A 14,877-nucleotide genomic window follows, 5' to 3' on the forward strand; every position below is an offset into this window, starting at 1 on the left:
CAACAGTGCTGATAATCAAGATATTTCTCTTCCTTAATTTATAACTAGTATCTTGTAAACTTTGGCTCAACCTTGCATTTGGCGCTGCCTAGTAAAGTGCTCAGCCCAGCCCAGCTTCATGCAGCCTCGCAGTTTAGGGGAGTTAGAACAATAAAACAATGAGATAAAACAATAAATTAAAACAACAAAACGAAGCACTAAAAGGAGTTAAGAAGTAAAATGGAAGAGAGGATAAAAACAAGTGCTAAGGGTTGGTTATAGAGCAGAAACTTGCCTTAGAGTTGGCCTTAGAGCTCAGAACCCTGCTTCAAGCATTTGGCAGCCATCTTCCTTTTCCAAGAGGGAGCTTTCCTTGAAATGCAAATAGCAGTTTTTGGTGGGGGGGTGGGGGAGAGAGATGTACCTTCCTCACCCATCACTCCCATAGTCTTGAGGTTGTGCCCAGATTTCCCTGTAGCTAGGGTATTGTTTTTGTAAACTGCTTCGAGGGCAGTGAATATAAATATAAATAATATAAATATATAAATGTTACTGTTGTGCCTGTGTCCTGCTTGTGTTAGTTGCTTTCCCTGATACTCTAATCATGGTCCAAGCAGCTTCTACAGCAGACATACACAGATGGCATAGTGTCATCCATTTAGGGCCATCATGGCTGCTGTGCTGTGCACATGGAATATACCATAACTGCTGGTTGTGATGGCTATGTAGGCCTAGCAGGACCCAGATCAAGAGCTTATAGGATTCCCACAGGCATTTGGTGCAGCTGAACTGCATGGGACACCTGCCAAGGCAGGAGCCAGGAGTCAGTCAGCAAGAGCTCCCAAGGTGTCAGTTTCAAAGAACAACTCAAGCAGTTCTTCCCAGTGGGCCTTGCCCCAATGAAGCAGTTGCAAGGACTTGTCTTTCCCACCACTCTCTAAGTCTCCTCCTCCCCGGGGTCCTTCCCAAGAGACCTGAGACTTCTTCGCCTGGTGTGCCCTTGCTCTGCCCTCTTCACACCTCTTCTGGGAGACGGGAGCTGGTCACAGTAAGAGAGGAAGACTCCCTGGCTCCTTCAGCAGCCTGCCTCATCTCTGCCTCTTAGCCTCCCCTCCTCTCCAGCCTCTGCTTCTGCCTCTGATTCTGGCCGGCTCTCTGCCACAGCCTCTTCCCGCTCACTAAACCCTGTTACCTCTTCAGCTTCTGATGCCTCCTCATCTTGTGCCCAGGTTTCCCACGGGCATCTGGATGGGCACCGTAAGAACAGGATGCTGGAACAGATGGATCATTGGCTTGATCCAGGAGACCCCTCTGCACTTAGAATACTAGATTAGGTAGGACTTTGGTCTGATCCAGCAGAGCAGATGGTGGGGAGGGGCAGCTCAAATGGATTGATTTATTGAAATAATCAAACCCAGTCACCCTCTTCCTCCATTTTGTCCTTCTCCATGTCTTTAATTTGTAAGCCATCCATAGCTCTCAGATTTGGACCTAGCAGAATGTCGAAGTCAATGGCATTTTTGTATTGTCAGGAAGTCTTGTTTTTATTCCCTTTACAGATAAAAGGGAAATAATATCCACCTATATAGGAAGTAAATGAAAGGAAATGGGCTGGTGACAGATTGTGGTAAATTGTGAGAATGGAAGAAATAAAAAGAAGACGACTCTGAGGCAAAATCATGTTTGACAAAACTACCTGTCACTTCTAAACTAGAAGCAGTAAGAATAACAAAAAACATTCCAGTTCCTGCATGTGATAATGAAAAGTCCCATGTGTGAATGAACAAGTAAAAAAGCCTTCGTAGAGTCTACATCATTAAGTGCGCAGTAAATCCCTGAAGATTTTGTTTTTGTTTCAAGTTTAAAACACTGGGAGGCAGGGAGAGAAATGACTCTTAACTTCCTTTTCAAGAAATTCAGGCTGCAGTTATCATTTCTTTCATTCTCCTGCTCATGCAGAGAGCTAGCATCACACACATGAGAAATCATCTTAATTATTTCAGTTTCATCTGCAAAGGGCATTAGGATTAATCATGCAGAGGCTGAGACACAAAGCAGGCTTCAGGTTTGAGATGAAGTATCCTAATGATGATACTACAGTTGTGTGTCAGCTTCAAGAGTGCAGCCTTGAATTTGATTCAGGAGGTTTCTGTAAGATTTGAAGATGATCCTTTGTGCGTGCCTTGCTATGCTGCAGGATTCTATTCAATGTGGTGAACTGGTATGTTAATATTGAGCAAACTCACACTGTTAAACCACGGGAAGCTGTGTACAATGTCCAATTGAAGCATCTCCTCAGAATGTCTCCTCATTCTGGAGCACGGACAGTTGAATGAGAGAACAGGTCATTCCAGTGGTGGCCCTACATTTGTGGAAAACTCTCCTCTAAATAGGTCTGTCTGGTGCCTAACTTTAATATATTTTTTGTGCCGCAGGACTTTCTACATTTCTTAACAATTTAATGTTATTTTAATGCAATTCATTGTTAGCCTCTGTTTAGTGGATGACGATTAGCTGGTTTTAGCTTGGATGCGGGTCTTATAATTTTTTTAACGTTAATATGAGCGTGCCAGCGTTGATTTCTATTTTTTTCCCATTTTGTTGGCTTTGTTATCGTGTTTGCATTTTGATGCTTTCATCGTACACCGCCTAGAGCCTTTCGCTGCATGAAATTGATAAATATACCAGACAAACAAAATTATGGAAAAGACTGAGAAAACAGCGTGAAGTCACAGAGCTGGAAGCTGTCCCTCTGATCTGGAGGCATGTATGGCTCCAACGCCTGATCCTTAAGAACTCCAGAGCATCTGTGCTAGATCAGAACAAAGGCCCAGCAACTTGTTTACCACAGTGGCTAACAAAATGCCTCTGGGAAGCCTTAAAGAAAGATATGAGGGCAATAGATTTTTGTTTTTGCTCAGCAACTTCCAAGAGTGGAAGGAGCATATCGCCATGACGACTGATAGCCACAGCCTCTATGAATTTGTCCAACTCCCAAAGCATGTTCAGGGCAAAGGATGCCAGAACCTTATTTGGTGCGATCCCATTCTGCTTATAAACAATCTGCTCCCAAGAAACTGTGATGCCGAAACCTGAATACTGTACCCCAATCAAGTTCATAGCAGTATGTTACTTCCATACTCAAGTGTCCTGGGGAAAAGGGACATCGCAGCAACCTACAGCACAGAAAATACCACCATTTTATTTCTCAACAATGACATCATTGGGCCTTAAGGTCTGTAAATAGCAACACCCTAGAGGTCCCGGGCCCTAAGGAAGTCAGATTAGCCTCAACCAGAGCCAGGGCCTTTTCAACACTGGCTCCGGCCTGGTGGAACACTCTGTCCCATGAGACCAGGGCCGTGCAGGATCTGATTTCTTTCCGCAGGGCCTGTAAGACAGAGTTGTTCCGCCTGGCCTTTGGTTTGGAATCAACTTGATCCCCTTCCCCTCGTTCGTTTCTCCTTCTGTGATGGAACTCCTATTTGGGGACTTCCCTGGCTTTTTTCTGGCCCACGTAGGACCAGTCTGGATAGTTGGCCTTGGCAAAGATTTGATGTTTTCATCCCCAAAAAGTTTTTGAGTTGAGTTTCTACTGAAATGAGGCTGCATTTTAATGTTGTGTTTTAATCCTGTTTTTAAGTTGTATTTTAATCAATTGTTTTTATGCCTGGTGTTAGCCACCCTGAGCCCAGTCTTGGCTGGGGAGGGTGGGGTATAAGTAAAAATATATATTATTATCATAATCATCATCATCATCATCATCATCCAACTGAACTCCTGCACTTTGTTTTAACCTAGCCAATGAAGAGTTTCACTATGTAAAAGAATCTGGTTTAAAATGTGTTAAATATTTTGTTTTTTCTAATACTTCTTTGCTGCTCCACATAAGAAAGTCCCAGCTCTTAGTATATCACAACTTTCATTGTTTCATTTCATCCTTTTCAGATTTTCATGCTTTGCCTGTTTTGTTGCCGAGTATATGAAAAAGCTGTGAAAACTGATTGGATTGAATTTCATATTGTTCTAAGACCATCTCTACAAAATATTGAAATCTTCCCACTACTGTATTGCTGCCAATTAAGTAAGATGCTATCCATTTCTTTGTCCAAGGTATTAAACTAATGTAGTGAACTATACCTGATAGGAATTGATGAGAAGCCAAACTTAATAGTTCTTGTTTACTGTCACTCTCCACTCAATAATACACCAAGACTGAAATTGTATGCCCACTTTCCTGGGAGTAAGCAATGCTGAACTCAATGCGCTTACTTTTGAATAGGCATGCATAAGATTGCACTATAAATGAAATGTTGAAATCCACCATTTGTCAGACCTTGATAGTTCCTTCAAGTTATTAAAAGGATGTCTATGTTAAGCCAAGAGATAGCCTGCATGCAAAAATTGATCCAACACGTATCTCAGTGAAAGAAAATTCAAATCCTTTGTGGAAACAAATCTACACAGGATTGTATTTATCCCAGTGTTTCCCAAAATCAAATCTCCAGCTGTTTTTGAACTACAATTCCCATAATCTCTGACCACTGGTACTGCTGGCTAGGAATGATGGGAGTTGTAGTCTAAAAACAGCTGGAGACCCCAAGTTTGGGAAACACTGATCTATACACCATGAGTTAAGTTGTGGTTCTCCAGATGTTGGGGGACTGCAACTCTCGTAATTCCTAACCATCGGCTATAGAGATAATGGGATTTCGGAGTCCAGGAACATCTCAGGGACCACAGATGAATTTTTTTTTGGGGGGGGGTTATTGGGTTGTTGTTGTTTTGATTATGGATTTTGTGATTTTGTATTTTTATTTTGTTCTGTGAACCGCAGTGAGACCTCTGGGTATAGGGTGGTATATAAATTCGAAGAAGAAGAAGAAGATTCCCCATTTGTGAGAGAACATGTTTCTAGGAGCCATGAAAGTGAACTGGAAATGGCTCAACACCATACGACAAAATAAAAACACAATTCTGTTTATTTAAAAAATATCACTTCCTATTTAGGTTTATTTCCCCTCCCCCCTTTAATACAGTTCAGCATTTCAAAGTTTTGCATTCTACACACTGTTCTCATTTATTAGCATCAAAACACAAGACATAGCAAGACCTTCAAACACAAATAAATACCAAATAACAATACAACAAACCGAAGGACAACATATAATAATGCTATTGGGAAATCAGGGCTTGTTGCTAATCATTATTAACAACCTGGGTATTGCTGAGCAATAAATTATACACTTTAAAAGTTCTTTTCCTTTAAAAAATAAACATACAAAAACCATTGATTACCAGATTCACTTACTTGCACTGTATCCTTTATAGCTATCAATAATTAAGACAGGCAGAATATACACAGTCAAATGAGGTTGGCCTTCTTTGGTCTTTGTTTCTGGATCAGAAAACCGAACACAACCAATGTACCTTTTTACCAAATATGAAATAAAAAGAAGTCACACAAGTTTTATACATACTGATTTTGTACACAGTTCATGATTACTGGTGTGTTTTCAACAGATATTTCTTCTTGGAAAAGGATGCCCATATTATTTTTTCCAGCTCATTCAATAAATGGCATTTTATGGATGTTAAAAGGTTATCCTACTTGTCCTAAAGGAGAATGGATTCATTGCCCATCTCTTCAGCACGGGGGTGTCTCCCAACACCCCCTTTTTATCCCTAAATCATGAGAGCTTTTGGATCACAGCTGGGCGGGGAAATTATATATTTTCTCATAGTCATACAAAATGCAGGAGATATATATATCCTAGATAGCTACATGGAAAACAATACTATGTGAATGATTTGGTGCCTCAGCACTAGCAAAAGCATTATTCCCACCCCCCACCCCCAATTCTACAAGTACCAAAAACTCCGCGAGCAGAAGCAGTAATGGCTGGGAAATGATTTGCTCGCAAGCGCCAGCCCAGTTCATAGCTCTAAGAGTATTCTCTCTGCAGGGAACGAGATCCCTTAAAGTATGCCAATAAATGGTTTAATCTCTCTCTCTATATATAAACCAGTTTACCAAGCAATCTGCAGGCAGCACTGCCTTTTGTAAGAAGTTTAAAGTCCTTGCAGAACTAGCCACTGCAGTTAATAGTTTTGTTCTTAAGGACGACTTTTGAGTCCCTTACATGGCGGGTGGGATGGATGAAATCTAATCAGTAGAGTTAGGAAGGGAATCCCAATCTTAACTCCAAAAGCATTATGGGATTCCAGTTCAAAGCTGCATGCTTACAAATATTAAAAGTGTTAGCATGAATTCCCCATTAATAATAATGAAAATTATTGAATATTGACTCTCACTGCCTGATCCTAAGCTTCGATAAACCTTGCCGATCCTCGCTTGGAATATGGTCTCCTGATAGCTGGTCCCGCAAGTCACGCTCAGCATAATGCCAGAAGTGCAAACAAATGTTTAGGATCAGGGCTTAAAACTGTGAAGTGGAAGACAAAAAAGCTACATAGTCTTGCCAATATGTCAGAAGGTAATTTAGGATGAAACAGATCCCTTTTGTGGTGTATCATTGCTTCGAAACAATGAAGGATGCCCCCTCATCAGCACCCACTAACGTACTTATTCCTACATCTGGCACAGATCTCAATAAAGTCTAGGGATCAGTTCCAACGTAATATTTTGCATCTGAAGGATGGCTCCTGAATTAATCATTCTCATGGGTGCATACTTGGAAAACACTGTCAGAAGGGGCCAGTAATTCTACAAGCGGAGAATGGAACATCAAACTCCTCAGTACACACATGTAAGTTATGAGCAAGTTCATTGGCTATAACCAATAAGTGTGTGGATAGAGTATACACATTCCTTGGGAATACATTTCAGTAGCCATGCTGCAGATGCAAGAATGTTACATTGGATTAAAAGGCAGGAAGTAATAGTAAAGCCCTCAGTATTTTATTTTTGTTTAAAGTACATAATTAAAGTATTCACAGTGGAAAAGGTGACAGAACCAGAATTAAGTCATGCACTTAAAAATATTTTTAGTTTTCCTTGTCTAATAAAGCCCTTAAAAACTGAATCCTCTAAAACAAAGAACATAAATTGCTGTATCAGAAGATTTTTTTTTTTATAAAACCAAGCCACAGGTTATCGTTTATTATTGGGCACAAGTGGGAATATGTTATGCTAAGCTTCTCGTTAATCTCATGAGCTCTGAAGAGTAAAAAGGGACACTGGAACATGGACAGCTGAGTCAGCGCATCACAAATACATTCCCAAAGCATGACAGCCGATATGTCAGTTATAGACTTTGCAATCTGTAAAACAGGTTCCTTGTCCCCCATCCTCCCCCCCCCCCAAATACCCCTTCTTTATGGGTTAGAGATCAAAAAGGATGTTTCAGTGGCCTGAAAGCGGCACAAGGAAGTAAGAGCCGGTGTTTACCATATAGCACCAACACCAGCTTTTCCTCTGTGCAACATTCAATTTCTACATAAATAAGCAATTCTATATTTATTCATTTTTTGAGGCTTGACTGACATTTTGTAAAGCAGTGCACAGATGAAAGATGCACCAAGCACCAAGAGCTGTTATTTTAAACAGACTTGAAATCCCAGGTTCATTGGCTTGTAATTGTTTTTGGATTTATAACAGTGAAGAGTACTGAACAGTTAACTGTGGAAGCTGGTAGACATTCTCACACTGCCAATTTACTTATTGTTTTGTCCCTCCTCTCCCCGTATTCCATTTCGGTCTGCTGAGTTCTATGGTCAGTTTCTAGCTTGACCCTATGGCCCCTCCAGAGGCTCTCAGATACGGATGTTTCCAAGAAGCAAGCAGGCTGCTACTTCACATCAGCCAAAGCCGATCTTTTATGTTCTGGGCTTTTGTTACCCAAAACTATTACTTACATCCATGAGCCCCTCACATTCGCAGCAAAGGGAGGAGGTGGAAGGTAATTGAGCTACTATAAAAGGACAAATTTCTGTGAGATTAAAGCTTCTGTCTTTTGCCTTGGAAAAAAACCCAAACAGAACACATGATTTGTAGCAAACCAAGGCTATGATCTATTATATTAGGGTTTGTGCGGCACCAATTTTAAGGTTTCTTTCGTGGGCTTATTTCACAGAACCACAGTTCCCCCACCCCCAGTGGGAACTGGTTTTAAAACTCTTCTTGGATTTGGCACAAAAACATTTCAAGAGGACACCCGGGCTGTGCACAGGAGCTAATTCTCCCTATTACTCCCTTTTTTTGTGTACAAGGGACAAAAGGAAGGAACTTCTTTATGACCAGGTCAGACTATTTTGTTTCTGTCCACCTGGCTATTGTGATTTGCATGAGCCCCCCTGGGTCTCCAGGAGAGGCCTTTGAAATCATCAGATACCTGGTCCTTTGAGGTGGAGATGCCAGGGATTTTATCCAGGACCTTTTACATGTCAAACATGTGCTCTAACTCCCAGCTACTGCTTCTCTCCCTATTAAGGGACTTTAGAGAACAGTTGGGAGCAGCTATTGGGAGTATGTGCTTAGAAGAATTCCGGCATGTGCTACATGCCTTTAGGTCCAGACCTGGAAAAAAAATTACCAAGTTGTTGTTGTTTTTCTTCTGAAAACCTGCCCACCTCTTTATACATTTGCATAGTTTGCATAAATGAAGGCATCAAGACTACAGGAGATTGGAACTTGTGTCATCGAGGTGCAGAAAACATCTCCTGTAGTGACTGCTCTATGCCAGCCTTTGCATGCACCAATCAGTATTTCTAAAGAGGCTGGTTTGTCAGTGAAATGCCTGTTCAGCACGATGAAAAAGAGATATAAACAGGTGAGGTTTTAGAGAGAGAAAAAGCCCACTCAAAGTTTTATAAGCAGGAGAAATTGGTAGTACAGTCATACCTCATGTTACGTTTGCTTCAGGTTACGTCCTTTCAGGGTATGTCCCACGGTGACCCGGAAGTACCGGAAAGGGTTACTTCCGGGTTTTGCCGCTCGCACATGCGCAGAAGTGCAACATGACATCACGCGCATGCGCAGAAGCACCGAATCGCAACCTGCGCGTGCGCAGACGCGCTGCTGCGAGTTGCGCTCTTTTCATGTTGCGAACGGGCCTCCGGAACGGGTCGCGTTCGCAACCAGAGGTACCACTGTACTTTGAGCAATAAAATCCCAATCATTATACCAAATCTCTATTTGAATTTTGACAAAGATTAGTATGGCAAAACATAAACATTCCACATCTTTGAGTTTCCCTTCTCCCAAGGCGTAAGGAAACGCAGCTTTTATAAAGGAACTGAGAGTGCACCTCACTTTTAAAGTTTTAAGAGATCTATTACATTCCATCGCTTGTAGAGCCGTATCTCCACTTCTTTTCTTCCTATTCTACATTCTTCTCAAGAACAATGAAAGTTACAGTACAAGGCTGAAAGTCAATGCTGCATTTTAGCCGCTCGCATCTTACTCAATAATTGTGTCGTAGACAGCAGCTGAAACGAAATCAACAGAGAAGCAATGCAAATACAGTCATGCAGGAAGATCACACGTTGATCTTCAGGCACCGGAACAGTTTATTCCTGTTTGGATCTGAGACTTAAAAAAGAAGAAAATAGGAAACAGGGTGGACGCATGTGGTGCAAAAATTGTTTGATGTGGCAGTCTAAAGTGCTCTGTAGAAGGTAGGAAACAAAAGCTGCTTTGAAACATAGAATGGGGAGATAAAGAACAGCAGCAATGGGACTGTGCTTTCTTAAGCAGTCAGTGGCCAGAACTGTACTTTCAACACTGAGTTCTATATACCCTCGTGTTGCAACACAAAAAGCTAGTTATGCAACACCAGTGCAACTGTGGGGTTATCACAGGAGTGCAGAAGGGTGACACTAATCAACTAATGAATGATCTATACATCACCAAATTGGCCCTACAAGGCCATGAAGGGAGAAGTGTGATTTTGGGTTGTGCTCCCTCACGAAACTGTAGGATCCTGACATTTGAGCATCTTTTCGAGCCATTTTAAGACCTTTAAACTGGGGCTGGCTTTGGCAATCAGAGTGGGGTAATTGCTTGCTATATTGCTTTTATTTAACTTGTTTTTTTATGACGCTTTTTTTAAACCTACCTGAACATTTGAGATAGGCTACAAATGTAAGTAAAATAATTCTGAAAACTTGAGGAAAGTTAAAAAAAAAATTAAAGAAAGGAAAAAGAAAGACATTAACCAATAGTGCAAACCCTAATCTTATTTGAAGGCTGCATCTTCAGAGAGTAAGGTTATCTTAATTTCAGGAAACTGCTTCCTCCCCAAACAAATGTCCTGTGTGGCAGGCCAGCCAAATTTACTGTAGTTGTTCATCAGAAAAAGTGAGCCAATCAAGGTATATTCTATGAGCCAGCAAGTACTTGGGCTTACATCTTTATTAAATATCGAGTACAGTGGTACCTTGGGTTTAAGAACAGCTTAGTTTATGAACAACTTGGATTAGGAACGTTGCAAACCCAGAAGTAGGTGTTTTGGTTTGTGAACTTTGCCTTGGAAGCAGAAGAAAAAGAGTTTGGATTTGATACCCCGATTTATTACTACCCAAAGGAGTCTCAAAGCGGCTAACATTCCCCTTTCCCTTCCTTCCCCACAACAAACACTCTGTGAGGTGAGTGAGGCTGAGAGACTTCAGAGAAGTGTGACTAGCCCAAGGTCACCCAGCAGCTGCATGTGGAGGAGCGGGGAAGCGAACCCAGTTCACCAGATTACGAGTCTACCGCTCTTAACCACTACACCACATGTGTTCCGCGTGCTGTTGAGTGTGTTCCATTTGTAAATTGAGTCACCCGCTGCTATGGGAAAGCACGCCTTGGTTTAAGAAGGCTTTGGTTTAAGAACGGACTTCCGGAACGGATTAAGTTCGTAAACCAAGGTACCACTGTACTGTGATATATAACCTATTTACAACATAGCAGACTGCATACTTCACCTAAGATTAGTGACCAGTATCCTGAGCTGAACATGATTTTGCTAAGATGCTTGAAGTGAGTGACAAAGTTGTGATGTGGAAAAGGGAGTCGCAAGAGTCATGTCTGTTGTAAATAGCACCGTGTTTGAAGGTCAAAATCCCACCCAACCCTTTTGGTAGTCCAAGCTACCTCTTTTCCTGCAGGGTTGCGGGAGGGATTGCTTTTTAACAATGGAGAGAATCTGCACTATGAGTTATATGAGGAGCATTTGATATAATGAGGATGGCAGAAAGAAATAAAAAAATCCACGTCACGGTGGAGGGAAAATAATTATAGCAACCAGTGTCACAGCTGGTGCTGTATTTACTCTGATGTTCGGCCTTCTTTAAATGTAGTAACATTTAAATGCCGAGGTCCCAATCAGGATACGGCCCAATGAGATTTAAGCTTCGGGAAGCTGTTGACTTAATTTGAACACCATAAAACGAAAACATAGAACTGTAAGCACGTCAGAGAGTTGACTTGAGTTTACAAGCTGAAAATTAGGCTTCTGTGGACTCAGGGAAAAAAGAGGGACTGCACTGACTTCTACTCCGTTCACATTTTCTAGGGTTTCAAAAATAAAGAGATGTTTTGAAAGTAATTCTGCACTGCACGGGGTCTGGGTTGTCCTCTAGCAGTATCATATTCAAACAGGACATAAACTGTTCGTAGAAGACCGCGCTCGTAAAATGCCCATGACGTAATAGCAATGAGGAGGGTGAGCCCTTTGGACATTTCCACTAGGGAATCCTGTTTTCAGTAAAATTCTGTAATGCATATACAAAAGCTCAGCTGCCTACATTCATGACTATTAAAAGAGTACCACAAGCCAACTTAACACTTTCCTCTAAAGCAGAAGGTTATGGGTTTACACCGGCCTGCGTAAAACTGCGCCAGGTTGTCTCTTCGGCAGGAGAAGTCTTCCTTTCGTGTCAGAGCTAGGATTTTAACGCTTGCCTTTCTCGCGGCAGCTTGCACCAGCGGACACAGCTAAGTTAGTACCATAAGAGAAAAATACAGTACTTTGAACCATGGAAGGCAAGAAGAGGAAGACAGGTTGCTACTGAATGCTTTGGCTGCCAGGCAGCAGGCAGTATTTAAGCAGGCGCCTGGGAAAAAATAAAAATAAAATAGCCCCACGAGGATCACTCGGCATGCACGGTACGTATATATTTGTCAACAGAACGAAAAGGGGGGGGGGGGAGCCTTTGGCAGGCACTGAGTGAAAAGGCACAGCCATAAAAGACAAAGGAACTTAACTACAATGACGTGAGGTTTCAACTGAGCCCTAGACATGGAACTCTGGCTATAACACCCGACCGAAGCGGAAAGGTTGAGTGGGTACAACAATTGACTGGTTAGGAAAACGGGGGCCACGGTCCCTCTGCCCGCGTGCACGTCAGTTCTGTCCAGGGGGAGCACTCTTAAGTGTTACACAGCCACCCATGCAATTAAAAAGCAGCACCCACATGGTTGGTGTAGTATAGGTCAAGCTATGCCATTAGACTTACTAGTCGCACAAGGGACTATTAAAAACAGAAGTCGGTAAGTTCTGTGGGTTGCAATCAGCATGATTCGAAGGCTGGGAAAGATGCTTCCTAGTAAAGGCTCAGGTAGTTGTTTATAATAGTAGGGTCCTGTGGGTTTTCCCTGCAGGGATGCATTCGCACCCGCCAGAAAACCAACCCCCCTGAATACATCCCCTTGCAAATTCTGAAACCGAGCCAGTTTGAAATGATGTTAGCTCTGCTACCTAGGAGCATGGCATCATTGAACAGCCGCTCTCCTTGGAAACAGGAGTCCTGGCTCCATAGGAGCACCGTGCACCAAATATATATATATATAGCACCTGAAGAAGTAGTATTCCACAACACTGAACGGATGGAATATCGGGTTAAGTCAGAAGCGCAGCTGTTGGGCTTCTGTTTCCGTATCTTGCGAAAAATATTGGCGTGGGTTTTTACAGACCAGTCAGCACATTATGCCTAAAGTCCAGTTAAAAAAATGACCATTTCAGGAATCTGAACTTAAAATCTGAATACAAAGCTATGAGCTATAAAGCAGCACGTTACAGCTAAGGCACATGAATTGCATGCAAGCCACCATTTCTCCATTTAAGACACTGCTTTCTCCTAACGGATTGTCCTCTGCAAGATGTGGTTAATTCCCAAGCAGAGGATCAATTAGCAGGTTTCCTATATAGGTATTACTCAGCACTATGCCCCCTTCTCAAACACCAAAAATATGTTGCACATTTATGCTTTAGCAAAAAAATAGATTATATATAGATATATAGATATATTTTTATAGAGCTTGGTCTGAGCGCATGAGGCAGAACTTTAAAAACATACAGGATTCCGTTTAGAACTCCAAAGTTCAACAAATGCCCTATTTTAGGGTGAAAATTATAAATCTGATAATGATGCACAGCATCCATGAGTGATTATTTTTTCGTAATTTTGAAATAGTGTCATTAACTACGACATATATTGTTAGGTTTACATTTCTAAAGAGAAATAACAGCTGTAGTTGAATAGTTTCTTTTCATATCACAAGTGATAACCTGCATTTGATCTTTTTTTTTTCTTCCAAGAAATATCAGTCTATCAACAGTTTTAAAATAAAATGCTTTTTTTTTTCTGTAGCAATTAATAGAACTCTAAACAAAAATATGACTCTGATTTAGACACTTTCGAGAAGATCTGGACATTCTGTCGAGGTCTTCTGGCAAAGTAATTACTTTAAAACAGAGACCAGGAGAGGCCTTAAAAATAAACAATATACTGTATTTCAGACAGGATTGCACTTATCGATTTTCAAAGTAATAATATCTTTTAACTGCAATGTTACTTCATAATTTCTTCTTCTTCTTTTTTAACTTAACATGCTGACAGTTTCTAGCTAACCCACATGTGAACTTTTACTTTTGTTTTCTAGTTAAAAAGGAATAAAAGTTTCATGTCTTTTCCAGCACAGGATATTTTGTCTTCCCCGCCCCCCTTCCAACCGATTAGAGATTACCAATAAATTATGAAAAGGTTTTCTGACTGTAATCGTTTGTCCTCGTGAGGATTAAGTGACTTGTCAGAACTCGAAGTGTTCCTATTATTTTTAATTAGAAAATATACCATGGTATGACTTCTTAATGGGTTGCTACGTTTGCCATTGGACCCCTATGCAAATTTATGCCTCCAAACGCTTCCTTCTGATAACACAAGGTGGTCCCCTCTGAGCTTTAGGGACCTCTTATTGAAGACAGGTAGATATAAAAAAGAGCCCCAAATGGAGTTGTCTTCTGTTGAATCTGCCTCTCTGCTATACGTCAGGGGTCTGGTAGGTCCGATGTATCCACTATGACTTTAATAAAAATAGTATCATCTTTAATATATGTTCCGTTTTCTAGAACAGTCTGTGCAACGAAGACTGGGCAGCCAGAAGCAATATTCATTTCTCCGGTGGGCTTCTTGAAACTACTGCTGTTGGGGTCTGGTTTGAAAGCATCCCCTAAATGGCGCCTGGAAGGTCCTTGATCCATCAACATAAGGGTGACTTTTTGCTTGAAGGGCCACGGAAGCAACGCGTCGTATTCTCCCCGCATGATGACAAAGAACAAGGACAAGTGCGTCCCTTTCCCCATGCCGTCTCCATTGAGATAAACTCTGGCACACATCTTATAGCCGAAGTACCCCGTATAAAAAGGTTGACTGTATAAGGACAACGTCTTCCCCATCACCGCCTCTTGCTTCCGACGTTTATAATCTCGGATTTTCCAGATCAATATTCCATTGTAGCTGGCCGTTTCCAAAACTTGAAAGCGGAGATCCATATCAGCCAATCGGATGTCGTGGACGCTAAGCATCTGATCATGCCTAGATAATTGTGATTCTAGCAGACCTGGAAGGAAAAGAGAGGAAACCCAAGCATTATCAAAGAAAAACATTTATTCG

General features: G+C 41.5%; 1 protein-coding gene and 1 long non-coding RNA gene across 3 annotated transcripts in view; one reads left to right on the plus strand and one right to left on the minus strand.

Annotated features, from left to right (window-relative positions):
- Positions 1-4,040: 4,040 nt before the first annotated feature.
- LOC309345170 lies at positions 4,041-7,298 on the plus strand. The gene is made up of 2 exons (XR_014158049.1): positions 4,041-6,206; positions 6,245-7,298. It is a non-coding gene; the product is annotated as an uncharacterized lncRNA (long non-coding RNA).
- The window catches only part of TRAF3 (TNF receptor associated factor 3), a 102,904-nt gene continuing 92,981 nt past the window's right edge, over positions 4,955-14,877 (minus strand). For both annotated transcript variants that reach the window (XM_081861928.1, XM_081861927.1), the window contains exon 13: positions 4,955-14,824. In XM_081861928.1, coding sequence (XP_081718054.1) covers positions 14,253-14,824 — 572 coding nt within the window. In that variant the 3' untranslated portion in view covers positions 4,955-14,252. The remainder of the gene's footprint in view (positions 14,825-14,877) is intronic.

This window comes from Podarcis erhardii (genome assembly GCF_964252035.2).
Source record: "Podarcis erhardii genome assembly, chromosome: 1".
Lineage (NCBI taxonomy): Eukaryota > Metazoa > Chordata > Lepidosauria > Squamata > Lacertidae > Podarcis > Podarcis erhardii.